At 50.6% G+C, this 18715-nt stretch overlaps 1 protein-coding gene across 8 annotated transcripts in view; it reads left to right on the forward strand.

Moving 5' to 3' along the window:
- Positions 1-18715, forward strand: part of Emid1 (EMI domain containing 1) — a 47433-nt gene that overhangs the window by 14725 nt on the left and 13993 nt on the right. For all 8 annotated transcript variants that reach the window (XM_045132509.1, XM_045132510.1, XM_045132507.1 and 5 more), the window contains exons 4-10: positions 9468-9545; positions 10843-10904; positions 15994-16114; positions 16346-16399; positions 16476-16565; positions 17415-17561; positions 18511-18609. In XM_045132509.1, coding sequence (XP_044988444.1) covers positions 9468-9545; positions 10843-10904; positions 15994-16114; positions 16346-16399; positions 16476-16565; positions 17415-17561; positions 18511-18609 — 651 coding nt within the window. The remainder of the gene's footprint in view (positions 1-9467; positions 9546-10842; positions 10905-15993; positions 16115-16345; positions 16400-16475; positions 16566-17414; positions 17562-18510; positions 18610-18715) is intronic.

The raw sequence follows: 18715 nt of genomic DNA on the forward strand, positions 1-18715 counted from the left end.
GAGAGAGGAACTCTGGAGCAGAGTCTTGCTCTGCAGCAACGCCAGCGGGAGGTGTGCCGGGGAGCATGCTCGGACAGGTGGGGTGCTGTGGGACTGCCCCTAGAGAGAGAGGTTGGGACTTCCGCGTATGTCTCCTGGAGCCAAACTTCCCCTCGTCGGTTCACCTCCTTCGGGTACACTTGTCCCCCGCCCATCTGTGGACCTTCAGGGCCCTTGTGCTGTGGAACCGGGGAAGGGATATTTGCCTCAAACGTCCCAGTTTCAAAGCCTCAGAGAACGTACAAGGCAAGTTGGGGACGCGCCCTTCCTGGGCCCCTCAGCCTCTCCGCCCTCCGGGGCTGGGCACATCCTATACACGTCTATTGTGCTCCAACCAGGTGTCAAGAACCATGCCAAGCCTGGGTTTTGCTTTGCCAGCTCGGAGTCCCATGGGCCAAATGTGCCAGTCCATCTGTGTCTGCCACCTGTCTACCCCCACTCCTGTCTGGGAAGCTCAGCTGACCCCACCTCCCACCCCGCAAGCCAGGCCTCTGCCCTGCCTGCTACTACCACAACCGAGCTTGACACACAGGCTTTTTGTTTGTTTGTTTGTTTTCAAGATAGGGTCTCGTTCTAGCTCAGGCTGACCTGGAATTCACTATGTAGTCTCAGGCTGGCCTCGAACTCATGGTGATCCTCCTACCTCTGCCTCCCGAGGGCTGGGATTAAAGGCATGCGCCACCATGACCAGCTTGCCCTTTTTTTTTTTAAATACTTTATTTTTATTTATGTATTTGACAGAGAGACATATAGAAATAGGCAGGTAGAGAGAGTGTGTGTGTGTGTGTGTGCCACCTTGTGCATCTGGCTTATGTGGGTCCTGGGGAGTCAAACCTTGGCTTTGCAGGCAAGTGCCTTAACCGCTAAGCCATCCCTCTAGCTCAACACACAGACTTTTTACCGTGTGCCCACACTGACTTCCCCCTATCCCTTGGCCTTGGCAGGGGCTGTCTCCTTTGCCTTTGATCTTCGTGGTGCTCCCTAGAAGAGCCTGGCTAAGTTGCCCCCCACTCTACTGTCCTGATTTCTGCAGCACCAATGCCTGGCATGGGCCTAGCATAAAGTGAGCATTCAGAAGTTGAATGAAGGCTGGAGAGATAGCTAAGCAGTTAAGGTGATTGCCTGTGACGCCTAAGGACCCAGGTTTGATTCCCCAGAACGCACATAAGCCAGATGCAAAAGGAGGTTCATACATCTGTAGTTCGTTTGCAGTGTCTGGGAGCCCTGGTGCACCCATTCATTCTCTCTCTCTATCTGCCTCTTCCTCTCTCTTTCTCTAATAAATAAATATATATTTGTAATTTTTTTATTTTGTTTTTGGTTTTTGAGGTAGGGTCTCACTGTAGCTCAAGCTGATCTGGAATTCACTATGGAGTCTCAGGGTGGCCTTGAACTCATGGTGATCCTCCTACCTCTGCCTCCCAAGAGCTGGGATTAAAGGCATGCACCACCATGCCTAGCTTTTTGTAATTTTTTTGTTTTGTTTTGTTTTTGTTTTTTCGAGGTAGGGTTTCACTCTGGCCCAGGCTAACCTGGAATTAACTATGTAGTCTCAGGGTGGCCTCAAACTCACAGTGATCCTCCTACCTCTGCCTTCCGAGTGCTGGGATTAAAGGCTTGTGCCCCCACGCCCGGCTTTTTAAATTTGTTAAATATGTTTTATTTGTTTATTTGAGAGAGAAAGAGAGCACCAGGGCCTCCAGCCATTGCAAAGGAACTCCAGATGCGTATGCCTCTTTGTGCATCTAGCTTACATAGGACCTGGGGAATTGAACCAAGGTCTTTAACCGCTAAGCCATCTTCTCCAGCCCTGTATTTATTTATTTTTTCCAAGGTAGTCTCACTCTAGCCCAGGCTGACCTGGAATTCACTTTTTTTTTTTTTTTTAACGAAAGAGAGAGAATTGGTGTGCCATGGCCTCTAGCCAGTGCATCTGAACTTCAGACGCATGCGCCACCTTGTGCACATGTGGGACCTTGCGTGCTTGGTCACCTGGTACATCTGGCTTACGTGGGACCTGGAGAGTTGAACGTGGGTCCTTAGGCTTCATAGGCAAGCACCTTAACCGCTAAGCCATCTCTCCAGCCCTAAATAAATACTTTTTTAAAAAATTGAACGAGCTGGGCGTAGAGGCGCACACCTTGAATCCCAACACTCGGGAGGCAGAGGTAGGAGGATTGCTGTGAGTTGGAGGCCACCCTGAGACTACACAGTGAATTCCAGGTCAGCCTGGACTAGAGTGAGACCCTACCTGAACAACAAAAAAAGAATGAAAACGTCTCCCACCCTGAAGAGAGGTCTGGGCCAGACACAGACCGAGTTATCCCAGAAGTCTCGTGGTTGGGCTGGAGGGCTCTGAGAGCTCCTAGGCCCAGCTCTGACCCTAAGCCCTGCTCAGGCCAACAGCTGGCTGCCAGCAAATATTTACATTTGTGAAGTAAATTCCCACAGGAGACCTGGCCTGGCTGGGCCGGCTGTGTCCCTGTGGCTTGTGGTCACTAAGCCATGCTGTGCGAGGGGCGGGGGTGGCGTGTTGGACTTGATCGAGGAATCCCCTTTTCTGGTTCGTCTCCCTAGTGGGGGAAAGTCCACAAGGATGGAACCCAGAAACACCCAGCCTTCTCCCACCTCTCTTCCCAGGTTAGAGCAGGCTTGGGATCTGGGCTCCCTTCGTTCTGCTACGTGGCTGGGGCAGACGTATTCCTCTCTCAGCCTCAGTGCTCTTGCCTGTGCCATTGGCATGGGACGACGATCTCATAGCAAAAGGCATGGGCTTGGCAGTGGGCAGGACAAGGGGGCTGCTTTGGGGGACAAGATGGGGAGTGACAGGACCCCGGAGAGGCCAGCCTTCAGGGCCCTTCTGGGACTGGGAGAAGCCTTTCAGGAGAGACTAGGCTACAGAGAAGGCCACTCCACCCACAGGGGCATGCTTCAGGGTCCCCGGCCAAACCACCAGTGGGAGAAATGAGGTATCTTTGTACTACAAAAGACCAGCCCCCAACCCATAGCATCCTTACTGAAATTCTGAATGCTGAATTTTACACAGTATACATCTGTGTATCAGAGCTTCAGGGAGTTTGGGGATAAGTTTTGTGATTCCCGACTCTAGAACCAACATTTGCTGATCTTTCTCAGTTTTTGTTCCCTTAAACTTTTCTTCATCTTCATCATCTTTCTCTCCTTCCTCTTTTTAATTTTGTTTTTCAAGACAGGGTCTCATTCTATCCTAGGTTGTCCTGGAACTTGCTCTGTAGCCCCAGGTTAGCCTCAATGAGCCTTCTTCCTCCGAGTACTGGGATTGAGGCATGCTCCACCACAGCTGGCTTCCTTTTTCCTCTTCTTTATAATTTTATTTGATTTATTTTATTTTTTAATTGGATTTAAAAAAATTAAATGTATTTATTTGAGAAAGAGAGAAAGAACCAGGGAGAGTGGACACACACCACTGCAAACAAACTCCAGACGCATGTGCCACTTGTGCATCTGGCTTATGTGGGTCCTGGGGAATTGAACCAAGGTCCTTTGGCTTTGCAGGCAAGTGCCTTAATTGCTAAGCCATCTCTCCAGCCCTAATTTTTTTTTAAAGTTTTTTATATTTTATTTTTATTTATTGTTTATTTGACAGAGAAAGAGGGAGAGAGAGAATGGGCACACCAGGGCCTCCAGCCACTGCACACAAACTCTAGATGCATGCGCCACCTTGTGCATTTGGCTAACGTGGGTCTTGGGGAATCAAACCTGGGTCCTTTGGCTTTGCAGGTAAATGCCTTAACTGCTAAGCCATCCCTGCAGCCCCAAATTTTATTTTGCTCTTAAAAATATTTTGTTTAAAAAATATTTATTTATTTGAGAAACAGAGAGAGAGGGGGGAAGATAGAGAGAAAATGGGCACTCCAGGGCCTCTGGCTACTGGAAATGAACTTGCATGTGCCGCCTTGTGCATCTGGCTTACGTCAGTACTGGGGAATCCAACCTGAGTCCTTAGGCTTTGCAGGCGAGTGGCTTAACCGCTAAGCCATATCTCCAGCCCTCTTTTTCCTCTTACTAGTGATGGAACCTAGGACCTTGCCCATACTAGGAATATGATTAACCGCTTAACTACACCCCTAGACTTAAACTTTTTGTTTTGGTTTTTTGAGGTAGGGTCTCACTCTGGTCCAGGCTGACTTGGAATTAACTCTAGGGTGGCCTAGAACTCACGGTGATCCTGGCTTAAAAATAAAATACTTTTTAAAAAAAGAGAGCTTTAGCCGAGCGTGGTGGTGCACGCCTTTAATCCCAGCATTCGGGAGGCAGAGTGTTGCAGTCTGGTTCGCATTGCTGGTAGAAATCACCCAACCAAGAGCAGCTTCTGGGAAAAAGAGATTTATTTTGGTTTACAGGCTCAAGGGGAAGCTCCACGATGGCAGGGGGAAAGGATGGCATGAGCAGAGGGTGGACATCACCCCCTGGCCAACATAAGGTGGACCACAGCAACAGGAAGGTGTGCCAAACACTGGCATGGGGAAACTGGCTACAAAGCCCATAAGCCCGCTCCCAACAATACGCTCCCTCCAGGAGGCATTAATTCCCAAATATCCATCAGCTGGGAACCTAGCATTCAGAACACCTAAGTTTATGGGGGGGACACCTGAATCAAACCACCACACAGAGGTAGGAGGATTGCCGTGAGTTCTAGGCCACCTTGAGACTCCATAGTGAATTCCAGGTCAGCCTGGGCTAGAGTGAGACCCTACCTTGAGAAATCAAAAAAAAAAAAATATTTTTGTTTATTTATTTGACAGAGAAAGAGGGAGAGAGAGAGAGAGGCACGCCAGGGCCTTCAGCCACTGCAAACGAACTCCAGACACATGTGCCCCATTGTGCATCTGGCTAACGTGGATCCTGAGGAACCAAACCAGGGTCCTTTGGCTTTGCAGTCAAGTGTCTTAACTGCTAAGCCATCCCTCCAGCCCAGGCTGTCTTGATATATGGCCTCAAACTCAAGATTCTCCTACCTTAGCCTCCTGAGTGCTGGGATTACAGGTATGAACCACCATACCAAGATAAACTTATTTATGAAGTAAGCATTTATGAAGTAAGGTCCCACACTGCAGCCCAGGTTAGCCTTGAACTCATTGCGTAGGACAGGCTGGCCGTCAGCCTCTTGAGTGCTAGGGTTGTAGGCCTGTACCACCATGCCTGGCTAAACTTTCTAAATGAAAGTCAATTATTTTGAACCTCTTTTGTCTGCACTGCTGGTCATCTTGTTTGTGTTATTTTCCTATTCTCTCCAGCTGTTGGCTAAATGTTCAAAACCAAATTGGTTAAAAAGAATTTCCAGGCTGGGAGTGGTGGTAAATACTTTAATCATAGCACTTGAGAAGCTGAGGTAGGAGGATCACTGTGGGTTTTAGGCTACCCTGAGACTACATAGTGAACTCAGGTCACCCTACCTAAAAAAAAAAAAAAAAAGGTTGAAGAGATGGTTTAGTGGTTAAGGCACTTTCTTGTAAAGCCTAAGGACCCAGGTTCAATTCCCCAGATCCCATGTTAGCCAGATGCACATGGTGGTGCATGCATCTGGAGTTCGTTTGCAGTGGCTAGAGGCCCTGGGTGTGCCCACTGTCTCTCTCTGTCTCTCTTAAATAAATAAACAGAGCCAGGAATGGTGGTTTTTAATCCCAGCACTCAGGAGGCAGAGGTAGGATGATCACCATGAGTTCAAGGCCACCCTGAGACTACATAGTGACATCCAAGTCAGCCTGAGCTAGAGTGAGACCTTACCTCGAAAAACCAAAATAATAATAATAATAAATAGTTTAAAAACAGGCATGGTGACACACGCCTTTAATCACAGAACTCATGAGGCAGAGATAGGAGGATTGCCATGAGTTCAAGGCTACCCTAAGACTACTTAGTGAATTCCAGGTCAGCCTGGGCTAGAGTGAAAACTTATCTCAAAAAAAAAAAAAAAATTTCCAGCCCCAAGTCCATCCACTAGTTAATAACTCATGGACACCTTGCAGGGCATTAGGACATTTATGTTGAATTTTGGGGGGGGGGGTAAGCCCAACAGAATAACTTCTTTTTTATATGAGAGAATGAGAGAGAGAGAGAGAGAGCATGCGCACATGTGAGAAAGAGAGAATTGGAGCGCCAGGGCCTCCAGCCACTGCAATCGAACCTCAGAGGCGTGTGCCACCTTGTGCATCTAGCTTACATGGGTCCTGGGGAATGAAATCTGGGTCCTTTCGCTTTGCAGGCAAGTGCCTTAACCGCTAAGCCACCTCTCCAAGCCCTGAACTCCAGATACATGCATCATTTTGTGCATCTGGCTTTATGTGGGCACTGGGGAATTCAACTCTGGCCGTCAGACTTTGTAAGCAAGCACCTGTAACCGCAGCACCATTTCCCCAGACCTTATGTTCGTTTTCAGGATGGTTGTGTTTGCCATCCGCAGTATTTTTTTTTTAATTTTTTTTAATTTATTTATTTGCGAGCGACAGACACAGAGAGAAAGACAGATAGAGGGAGAGAGAGAGAATGGGCGCGCCAGGGCTTCCAGCCTCTGCAAACGAACTCCAGACGCGTGCGCCCCCTTGTGCATATGGCTAACGTGGGACCTGGGGAACCGAGCCTCGAACCGGGGTCCTTAGGCTTCACAGGCAAGCGCTTAACCACTAAGCCATCTCTCCAGCCCCGCAGTATTTTTTGCCTTGGATTTAATTTGCTTGTTGCAAATTACTTTCCTGCTTGAGGTGAGTCTACATCAAGCAAACGTTCGTTGAGGGCCTTGCAGGCTTGCTAACTGCCCAGTGCTTTTCTTGGCCAGGCCCAAAGCAGACAAGGCCTCTGTCGTGGTGGTGTAGGAGCTATGGCCAGGGGGCAGACAAGCAGCAACTGTCAGGGGATCTGGTCCAGCCAATACAATGTCGGAGAGGAGAACAAAACCAGGCATAGTGGTACATGCCTGTAATCCCAGTACTCAGAAGGCTAAAGGAGGAGGATCTTGAGGCCATCCTGGGCCACACAATCTCAAAACAAAAAACCAACATACAAAGCTGGTAGTGGTGGCATCTGCCAGTAATCCTAGCACTCCTAGAGGTGAAGCAGAAGTATCAGGAGTTCAAGACCAGCCTGCACCACATGAGACCCATCCAGAGGGAGGGAGGGATGGAGAAAACTTAAGAGATCACAGGGGCTGGAAGGATGGCTTAGCGGTTAAGGCGTTTGCCTGCAAAGTCAAAGGACCAAGGTTGGATTCCCCAGGACCCACGTTAGCCAGATGCACAAGGGGACACACGCATCTGGAGTTCCTTTGCAGTGGATGGAGGCCCGGGTATGCTTGCTCTCTCTCTCTCTCTCTCTCTCTCTCTCTGTCAAATAAATAAATAAGCCGGGTGTGGTGACACACGCCTTTAATCCCAGCACTCGGGAGGCAGAGGTAGGAGGATCACCATGAGTTCGAGGCCACCCTGAGAATACAGAGTGAATTCCAGGTCAGCCTGGGCTAGAGTGAGACCCTATCTCGAAAATAAATAAATAAATAAATAAATAAATAAATAATATTTAGGGCTGGAGAGATGACTTAGCAGTTAAGGCATTTGCCTGCAAAGCCAAAGGGCCTCAGTTTGATTCCCCAGGACCCATGTAAGCCAGATGCACAAGGTGGCGTATGTATCTGGAGTTCGTTTGCAGTGGCTGGAGGCCCTGGTGTGCCCATACTCTCTCTCAAATAAATAAATAAAAATAAGGTTTAAAAAAATAAAATATTTTTTAAAATAATTAAAAAAAAATCAACCGGGCGTGGTGGCGCCCGCCTTTAATCCCAGCACCTGGGAGGCAGAGGTAGGAGGATCGCCAAGAGTTCGAGGCCACCCTGAGACTCCATAGTGAATTCCAGGTCAGCCTGAGCCAGAGTGAGACCCTACCTCGAAAAAAAAAAAAAAAAAAAAATCACAGCCTCGTCAGTAAGTCATTTCATTCCCCATAGAGGAAAAACAAGGAAGAGCCCCTTTGCCTGCTCATGGGGCTGGTAGAAGAAAGGTCGCTTCACCTTCCTCTGTGCCTCTGTTTCCCCATCTGTTACAACTATATGCACATACCACCACCACCGCCCCAAAAAAGATAACAAGACTGTGAAGACTGTGCATGTATACCTGGGTAATGCTTAGAATCACACAGGCGGCAGAGGTAGGAGGGTCGCCATGAGTTCGAGGCCCTCAGCCTGAGACTACATGTTGAGATCCAGGTCAGCCTGGGCTAAAGTGAGATCTGTAGTTACCTACCTTGCAAGGGCCATGGAAAGCACTGAATGCAGGGCTTGGTTCACAGTGGCATCTCTCCTGCCCCAAGTACCCCAACTCTTGACTCGCTCCAGAGTTGTGAACCCCCCTTTCCTGAATCCCTCTATGGGGTACTTTCCTCCCTGTACCTGGGCAAGTGACTGGCCTCTGGGATTCCCCTAAGAAGGCAGCCCGACTTGAGTGGAGGCCCTGTTGGGACCTGAGCAGGGCCTGGCAGACTCTCTGCCTGGCGCTGGCCAGAGAGACCCGTCTGGTTTGAGTTCCCGGCGCCTCTGTCTCACTGCCTCAACCCACAGCCCGTGTCCAGGCTGCCAGGCCGGTACCTTATTTGGGTCTTGCCTCCCCCCACCAAGATAAGACTGTAGCCTTAAAAGGCAGACGTGGAGGGCAAAGCGGTGGTGGGGGCAGTTACCGCTGCTGGCTTGAGAGCCCCTCCAGCTGTGCTCTCCCGTGGCTTGGCCCGCCTGTCCCTCCAGCTGTGTTGAAAACCAGGCCTGTGGAGTCGGACTAGTCAGGCGTTGGTGGGTCGGGGGAGGTCTCCTGGAGACATAGCAGGGTTAGGCTCCTGGAACAGGCAGCCATTCTCTCTCTGGCCTTCATTTAAAACCAGCCTTAATACCACCTCAGTCTCGCCTTACCCAGAAGGAGCAAACAAGGCAGCCCGCATAGCATCCTTCACTGACCCTCTACTGTGGGCGCAGGGCCCTGTGTGTGTGTGTGTACAGTAAGGCCCTTTGCCCACATTGCCCACCCCAGACCTCACTGCCTGGCAGGGAAAGAGGTCCCGCTGTTGGGTTTTCCAGATGAGAGGATAGACTTGTCCAGAGAGGACAAGTCACAGAGGTGAGCAGGTGACCTGAACTCACTTGTAAGCTCTAAACTCGACCCAGGTCACTGGCTGGGGAGGTCACTGGGGAAGTCTCAGCCCCATGGGTTCCACCAGCCTATCCGCCGAGTTGCCCTGTTCCGGCTCCCCCTTGTTTGTGCTGTGTGACCCCGGTAGATTTCTCCACTTCTCCGGGTCCCTCTTTGCACTAAGAGCAACAGGAAACCCCGTTGGCTACGGCAGCAGGCAGCGCCGTCAGGCGGGCAGCGATGGAGCACGGCAGAGCTCTCACCTCCGCGGTCTCTTGGTTGCAGGATCCTCTGGCTTCGTCGAGCCTCTGTGGTCAGGCAACACCATGCGACGGATGGCCCTTCAGCCCACAGTCTTCTCAGGTGGGTCCCCGGGTGGGTTCTTGGGGACTCCTGCGATCTGGAAGGACCCAGGGTGGTGTGGTAATAGCTGAAAAAGAAAGAAAAACCAGGGGGAGGGGATATGATGGAGAGAGGAGTTTAAAGGGGAAGGTGGGGGGAGGAAGGGCATTACCATGGGATATTGTTTACAATCATGGAAGTTGCTAATAAAATAAATAAATAAAAGAAAAACCAGCAGTCAGGCGTAGTGGCGCACGCCTTTAATCCCAGCACTCAGGAGGAGGCAGAGGTGGGAGGATCACTGTGAGTTCGAGGCCACCCTGAGACTACATAGTGGGATTCCAGGTCAGCCTGGGCTAGAGTGAGACCCTACCTAGAAAAAAACAAAACAAACAAACAGCTAGGTCCATCACTGGAGGGTCAAGGACAGCACCCTAGGCTGGAAAGAAAGAGAACTTCAAAGAGTAAAAAAGCGGCACAGGAAAATCTGACCGGTGCCAGGTACTCCAGGAGCGGACACTCTGCACTCTTACAGCTTTAGGTTCGAGCCCCCAGTTTCCTTTTGAAACGTAAAGTCTGTGTTTCTGTGCACTTCTGCAGCGTGTGAAGCCCAAGCCAGGTAGTGCCATTTGGTTCAGAACTCAAAGTTGTCCATTCCCCTAACGAGACCTCCTGGAGAAAAGAGTCTAGTGGATCCTTGCCCTGCACACAGCCCCATAGCCAGGAGGGGGCAGCACTGAGGCCTGGACCCTATTAGAGGCTCAAGGCGTCTTGTGAACTCCCGTTCTTCCAATGTGACAATTAACATGGCGCAAGGTTGCCCTTAGGACCACAGATGGCCAGGGCTGCTGGAAATAACTGGTTTCTCACCAAGGTAGCCAGACAAGCTGGAATGCGGTTCTATGACAGGCTGAGGCACAATGGCATCTGAGGGGCCAGGCTCATCCAGTCTATGCTGGATTGTACCCCAAAGCTGGTGGGCCCAGCCCCCACCCTGCCCATCAGGGAAACAACAGGATTTGCTGTTCTGGCTTTGGGGAATAAAGTCATTTGGGGTTCTGTGGCTGCCAGAATCGGCCCAGTTCCTGCTGTGGGAGAAAGGGCCCCCCAGGGACTCTGGAGTGGAAGGACACGCATAGGGCGTGGTCCACCTGCAGTGGATAATGTAGCCCAGCTATGCATTGAGCTCCCTCATAACTTAGGGTTGCCAACTATCTGTCTGCCCCCCCCACACACACACATCCATTCCCCCAAGGCCTGAGGGTGAAGAGGGAACCTGGGAACCCCTAGCCACAGCCTCTGCTTCTCCTCTCTACAGGTTGTCCCAACTGCAGCAGAGTGTCGGAGCTGGCCGAGAGGCTGAAGGCGCTGGAAGCCAAGGTGGGTGGGCAGCTCTCTTGCCCTGGCTCTTGGTGCTCCAGGCCTCTCTCTCCTCTTCCTGCAACCCCCACACCCCATCCTCTGAGTTTCTGCCCTTGGGACTGGCTCCTCACGGTTTGGGGGGCCCTGGGGAAGCAGCTTCCTCCATAAGCATAGCCCAGTCCCACTTGGTTCTCATCCAGCCTTTTAGCCTGTCTTCTCCTGCACGCCCTCCACTACCCTCCCGAGGAAGCTGGTGAAAGGTGGGATGGCTCAGCCTGGTCTTCCTCTAGGAGCCTGGAAGATCCTCCCATGAGGTCCAGTCCCAGCCAAACAAGTATAGTCACTTCCCAGAGTTCATGGTTGGATCCCACCTTGCTCTCCTGTCCATCTTCCCTTACCCCACTCCTGTAATAACATCTTCTAGTTTCAAAGGCAAATGTCTATTACACATCTCAAATTACTTCAAGATTTAAAAAAAAAAAAAGAAAAGAAAAAGATTTTAGGGGGGCTGGAGAGATGGCTTAGCAGTTAAGGCGTTTGCCTGCAAAGCCAAAGGACCTTGGTTCGATTCCCCAGGTCCCACGTAAGCCAGATGCACAAGGTGGCGCATGCGTCTGGAGTTTGTTTGCAGTGGCTGGAGCACCTGGTAGCCTATTCTCTCTGTCTCTATCTCTCTCTCTCTCTCTCTTCCTGTGTCTTTGTCTCTCTCAAATAAATAAATAATTTGTTTTGGTTTTTCGAGGTAGGGTCTCACTCTAGCCCAGGCTGACCTGGGATTCACTATGGAGTCTCAGGGTGACCCCGAACTCACAGTGATACTTCTACCTCTGCCTCACAAGTGCTGGGATTAAAGGTGTGTACCACTACACCTGGCCCTTTTTTTTTTTATTACTATTATTACTTGGGAAAGAGAGAATGGGTATGCCAGGGTCTCTTGCCACTGCAAACAAACTCCAGATGCATGCACCATGGTGTATCTATCTGGCTTTATGTGGGTACTGGGGAATTGAATCCATGCTGGCAGACTTTGTGAGCAAGTGTCTTTAAATGTGGACCCATCTCCCCAGGCCCCCCTTTTTTTGAGACAAGGTCTCATATTCCAGGATGGCCTCAGACTCACTGTGTAGCCAAGGATGGTCTTAAGCTCCTGGTCCTCCTGCCTCCACCTCCTCATCTATATTCTTTGCTATGCTGTGCACTCCACTGGTGTTGCAGTCAGGTTTGCATTGTTTGTAGAAATCACCCAACCAAAAGCAGCTTGTGGGGAAAAAAAAGAGGTTCATTTTGGCCTACAGGCTCAAGGGGGAAGCTCCATGATGGCAGGGGAAAATGATGGCATGAGCAAAGGGTGGAAATCACCCCCTGGCCAACAACAGAAACAAGAGAGTGTGCCAGACACTGGCAAGGGAACACTGGCTATCATACCCATAAGCCCACCTCCAACAATGCGCTACCTCCAGGAGGCGTTAATTTCCAATTGCCATTAGCTAGGGAGAGTGGCATTCAGAATGCCTATGTTTATGGGGGACACCTGAATCAAACCACCACATTCCGCCTCTGGTCCCCATAAACTGATAACCATACATGATGTAAAATGCAATGCATTCATCCAACTTTAAAAATCTCCATAGTTTTTATCAACTCCAATGATGTTCATACATCCCCATAATCCAAGGTCTTTTAACTAAGCCATAATGCCAAAAAATTCCACCCCCCCCAAAAAAAAACAAAAACATAAAGGCACGGAATAAACATTCACACTGCAAAAGATGGCATTGGGCATAGCAAAGAAATATTCAAGCTTGCTTCACACTGCCCATGGCCATTTCCAAAACATAAGACCATGATGCAAATTCAATGACCCTCTCTTTCCTGAATTTCTTTTTTCTTTTCTTTTTTTTTTTCTTCAAGGTAAGGTCTCACTCTAGCCCAGGTTGACCTGGATTTCACTATGTCATTTCAGGGTGACCTCGAACTCACGGCAGTCCTCCCACCTCTGCCTCCCAAGTGCTGGGATTAAAGGTATGCACCACCATGCCCGGATCTTTCCTGCATTTCTTATATGCCACAATACCAGGTAGGGGGCCAGTTTTTTAATCCAGGGGGGAATAAAGCAGACTTTGAAGAATAGGACACTCCTTGAGCACTCTGACCCCTTCAAAAGAGTCTAGATTCTTCCTCTTGCCCCAGTGCAGGTCAGCTGGCCCAATCTCAATAGTTGTTATCTCAAAAAAAAAGTTGTTATCTCTCAACAATTTGCAGGTGAATGGGCAGGCCCAAAGATTTTTTTTTTCCTATGCCATACCCCTCTGCTCACACTAGTTCATTTCTATGCAAAGCAGCCCTGCACAACTTCTCAGGACATGGACATAACAATAACTTCTCACACAAACAGCTAGCCCAGTCCTAGCAAAGCTCTTTCTCACCCTCATAAGCCAAACCTCACATTCCACAGTTCTTTCTGCATTCAGGTCTTTCAACTCTGACCAGAATAGTCCATCAAGCTGTACTTACAGCACTGCAGGGCATCTCTGAGGCCAAGGTTTCAAATCCTTCCACATTTCCTCTTGAAAATCAGCTCCAAAAGGCCAAAGCCACACAATTAGGTGTCTAGCAGCAACCCCACTCTTGGTACCGTTTTACTGTTGCAGTCAGGTTCGCATTGCTGGTAGAAATCACCCAACCAAAAGCAGCTTGTGGGGGGAAAAGAGGTTTATTTTGGCTTACAGGCTCCATGATGGCAGGGGAAAATGATGGCATGAGCAGAGGGTGGAAATCACCCCCTGGCCCACATAAGGTGGACAACAGGAACAAGTGAGTGTGCCAAACACTGGGAAGGGAAGACTGGATATAATACCCATAAGCCTGCCCCCAACAATACGCTGCCTCCAGGAGGCGTTAATTCCCAGTTGCCATTAGCTGGGGAGAGTGGCATTCAGAATACCTATGTTATGGGGGACACCTGAACCCACCCGCCACAACTGGGAAGTTGTCCTGTGGGATGATCAGACATAAGGGTGTTTACCAGATCTTTAGCTATCACTAGGGAAATTTGGAAACCAGATGGCCTGGAGAGATGGCTTAGATGATTTGCCTGCAATGCCTAAGGACCCATATTCAACTCCCCAGACCCCACATAAGCCAGAAGACAGGTGATGCATGCACATAGGGTCACACACACATCTGGAGTTTGATTACAGTGGCTGGAGGCCCTTGTGCTCTAATTCTCTCTCACTTCCTCTTTCTCTCTCAAATAAGTAAAAATTAAATTAAAAACAAAAGAATGGGGCTGGAGAGATAGCTTAGTGGTTAAGGCTATTGTTTGCAAAGCCAAAGGACTCAGGTTCAACTCCTCAGGACCCACGTAAGCCAGATGCACATGGGGGCACACGCACCTGGAGTTTGTTTACAGTAGCTGGAGGCCCTGGCGTGCCCATTTTCTCTCTCTCTATCTGTCTCTCTACCTGCTTATTTCTGTATCTCTCTTTTTCTCTCAAATAAATAAATTATTTATTATTATTTATTTATAAATAAATAAATAAATAAATTTAAAAAAAAAAAGAGCTGGGCGTGGTTGGCACACTCGGGAGGCAGAGGTAGGGGGATCACCGTGAGTTTGAGGCCACCCTGAGACTCCATAGTGAATTTCAGGTCAGCCTGGGCTAGAGTGAAACAAAAAAAATAATAATAATAACAATAGTAATAATAATAATGGAAACCAGATAACAGAAGGGGTGGTTGTATAATTCTGAACTATCTGTCTGGAAGTCCTCTAGCCTAAAGTCTGTGGTCATCTTTCCCCAACCCTCGGTCAGGGAAGGCGCTCAGGGTGCTCCCAGTTTTCCTCACCCTGAGGCCAAAAGTAGGTTCAGGGTGTCTCTCCCACCCTCTGCCACAGTTCACACCCTCCCAGTTTGACAAAAACCTCAGTGATACAATGTTTGTTTAGCATGCAAGAGGCATGGGGTTCAGTCCTTTGCAGGAATGGATGCGTGTACACACACACACACACACACACACACACACACACACACTCCAAAGCCTCCCATTCCTGCCCCTGGAGCTTCAATAGACCAAGGAAAAAACTGTGTGAGCCAGGCATGGTGGCGCACACCTTTAATCCCAGTGCTCAGGAGACAGAGGTAGGAGAATCTCTGTGTTTGAGGACACCCTGAGACTACATAGTGAATTCCAGGTCAGCCTGGGCTAGAGTGAGACCCTGCCTTGTGTGGGCAGGGCGGGTGTTGGGGGAATAGGAGGGAGGACTGTGGCATGCAAATACCATGATCACAAAGCTCAACTAGGGTGGCGGTGCCGGCGTGGAATGACTTTTCTACAGTGTATATCATGAAGTGTGTATTTTGAAAAACATGCACTTCAAGCCGGACATGGTGGCACACACCTTTAATCCCAGCACTTGGGAAACAGAAGTAGGAGGATTGCTTTGAGTTTGAGGCCACCCTGAGACTACACAGTGAATTCCAGGTCAGCCTGGGCTACAGTGAAACCCTACCTCAAAAAACAAAACAAAGGGACTGGAGAGATGGCTTAGCGGTTAAGTGCTTGCCTGTGAAGCCTAAGGACCCCAGTTTGAGGCTTGATTCCCCAGGACCCACATAATCCAGACGCACAAGGGGGCGCACACGTCTGGAGTTTGTTTGAAGTGGCTGCAGGCCCTGGCGCGCCCATTCTCTCTCTTTACCTGCCTCTTTTTCTCTCTGTCACTCTCAAATAAATAAAAAAAAAAAAAACAAGGGGCTGGAGAAATGACTTAGTGGTTAAGGTGCCACCTGCAAAGCCAAAGAACTCAGGTTCGATCCCCCAGTACCCATGTAAGCCAGGTACACAAGGTGGTGCATGCATCTGGAGTTCTTTGCAATGACTAGAGGCCCTGGCATGCCCATTCTCTCTGTATCTTTCTCTTTCTGTATCTTTCTCTCTCTCTCTTTAAATAAAACACTCCAGATGACATCCTGAGCCCCCCACTTGCAGCTGGGCTCTGCTGGCTCTGTAAGCTTCCTGCTCCCCATACCCAAGCCCCTTGGCTGGACTGTCCTTATTGAATTCCTGGCACCTACCTCCTTCCTGTCTTCCTCTTCCTCCACAGGTGGCTGTGCTGAGTGTCACAGAGCAGACAGTGCCCTCCACCCCGGCTATCCCCGAGGACCCTGCCCCACTCTGGGGCTCTCCAGCTGCCCAGGGCAGCCCTGGAGATGGAAATCAACAAGGTGAGAGGGTCTAGTGGGAGACACACCCCGTATGGTCAGGGGAGACTCCCTGCTTGACACCCTGGAAGATCTCAGTCTTCCCAACTTTCTGGGTCTGAGTGGAGGAACTTGGGGTCTCCTGAGCACTGGAGTCAGGAGGGGAGCCGCAACAGTTGGGAAAGAGGGATCCGGGTGCACTTTCTTCCCTTGGCCCATGAGAGATGTTGACTCTTACCAACTTGCTCACCGCAGGGTTACCAGGAGCCGATGAGAGCGTGAGGGCCCCCCCGTTGCTCCCCCTAGAGGGTAGGTACTGGCTGAGGGGCAGGGCGAGGGTCAAAGGCAAAGTCCAGCTGCCAACCTGATATTCATCACCCTGCAGATAGAGTCGGTACTTGGAGCCTGCCCGGGCCCACTGGGCCCAAGGAAGATGCTGGCAGCTGGGGCCGAGTGGGGATGAGAGGCCCACCAGGTGAGTTGCCCATAGCAGTGTCTCCCCAGCTTCTACAGACGTGCCCCTGCCATGGGACCCAGCCTTGGACCTCTTCATAGACAGAGAGGCTGGACCCCTTTCACCCATTGGCCTCTCTGCTGACCAGCCTTCTTCTAAGGGGTGTCGCCTCACATCTGGGCTCTGAACCCCTATCTTGGTTCACTTGACCTTGGTAAACTGCATTCAGCTGACACTGAGCTGGGCACTGGGCGGGGGAGGGAGGCTCCAGCTCTGTTCCTGCCTTCCAGGAGGGGAAGGGGCTAGGCAGAGGAAAAACACCAGTGCCCATTCCCTGCGGTGAGGGTTCTGTTTGTGGGGGGCGAATGGGAATCTGGTAGCCCTACAGGAAGAACTCCAGACCAGCCTGGACAGGCCTGAGGACAGGGTATTGTACTCAGTCCTCTAACACATGGTCAAGAGAACTAAGCCTGGTGTGTTCCAGAGCCCTCTTTTCTTTTTCTTTTTTCTTTTTCTTTTTCTTTTTCTTTTTCTTTTTCTTTTTCTTTTTCTTTTTCTTTTTCTTTTTCTCTTTCTCTTTCTCTTTCTCTTTCTCTTTCTCTTTCTCTTTCTTTCTTTCTTTCTTTCTTTATTTATTTATTTATTTTGAGGTAGGGTCTCATTCTAGCCCAAGCTGACCTGGATTTCTGGATTTCACTATGTACTCTCAGGCTGGCCTCGACCTCTCACCTACCTCTGTACTGGCATTAAAGGCGTGCGCCACCACGCCCAGCTCCAGAGCCCTCTCTGGTGTCCACTGCCCCAGGCTGTCTCGCTCTGCCCCCTTGAGACCTCCCTGGTTCTCCCTGGCACCCTGTATTCTCATTGCAGGTCCACAGGGCCCTCCAGGGAGCCCTGGCCAGGCTGGAGCTGCAGGCACTCCTGGAGAGATGGGTCCTCCAGGCCCTCCGGGGCCTCCTGGTCCCCCAGGCCCTCCAGCCCCTGTTGGACCACCCCGTGCCCAGATCTCCCAGCATGGTGAGTCTGCCAGGATCCCGGCAGGGCAGGTTGAGATGGGTCCGCTGGCATCTATCAGGTGTCGTTTGTGTGCCAGCTCTGCCCGTGCTATGTCACCCAGCTGTCTGCCAGGCGCTGCTGTTCACTGTTCATAAACGAAGGATGCAGAGGTCAGAGAGGGGCGTTGTGTGCCATGATCACACTTTGGGCATATGGGGGGGGGTGATTGCTTTAGACTTACTTGCAGTCAGAATACAGGGCTTGATGGGTGGCAGGGGAAACTAAGGAGGTCTCAAGGGGGCATACCTGGTATCAGACCCTCCCCCCAAGCCTTGAAGTTGGCCACAGTCCACCCTCAATGCCAGGAGGCTCAAGGCCCCGGAGCAGGAAGCCCTGTGCTCAGACAGCCCCCGGCCCCTTCACCAGGCGGGCTCTGAAGTGCATCTTCAGCCTGACCTGCACGTGTGCTGCCAGTGGTTAAAATGTGGAGTGACAGCTTCATCCATCCCCATCTGCAATTTTATGTCGGATGTGTACCTGGGTGCCATCCCTTCATTCACTCTCCCGTTGCATCACTTATTCCACCTCACTGTCCATTCTCTTTCTCCAAGCCTCTGTTTCCTCATCTCCGCAGCGGGGACACAGTGACAGCCTCCCAGAGCTCCCTGGTGCCCTTGGCCACAAGCCTGGAGCATTTACATAGATGGTGTATAAGTGGCAATGTTCCTGATTACGGGCTCAGCGAAGGAGAGAGCCTTTCTGGATGACTGGCAGGGTTAGGACCCAGGTCTCCCCTGCCTCTAGTCCCATGTGGCCAACACTGTCCCCTCTCCCCATGCCAGGAGAAAGAGCTAGGGGCCCTGTCCTAGCTACAGGTTGCCCTGTAGGCCAGCCAGCTTATGTGCAGAGGCAGCAGGTGATGACTGTCTCACCGCCACCCTTTCTGGCTCACCCATCTTTCTGCTCCCAGGGGACTCATTACTGTCCAACACCTTCACTGAGACCAGCAGCCACTGGCCCCAAGGACCCACCAGACGCCCTGGGCCTCCAGGTCCCCCAGGGCCCATGGGTAAGTTGAGTCCAGGTCTGGCACGGGGGAGGAGTCGGTTAGATGGCAGTGGTACTAGGCCAAGGTTCTCAGGCGGCCGTGATGGGAGGGTGCGGGGAGGGGGCTT

Source organism: Jaculus jaculus, chromosome 13 (assembly GCF_020740685.1).
Source record: "Jaculus jaculus isolate mJacJac1 chromosome 13, mJacJac1.mat.Y.cur, whole genome shotgun sequence".
Lineage (NCBI taxonomy): Eukaryota > Metazoa > Chordata > Mammalia > Rodentia > Dipodidae > Jaculus > Jaculus jaculus.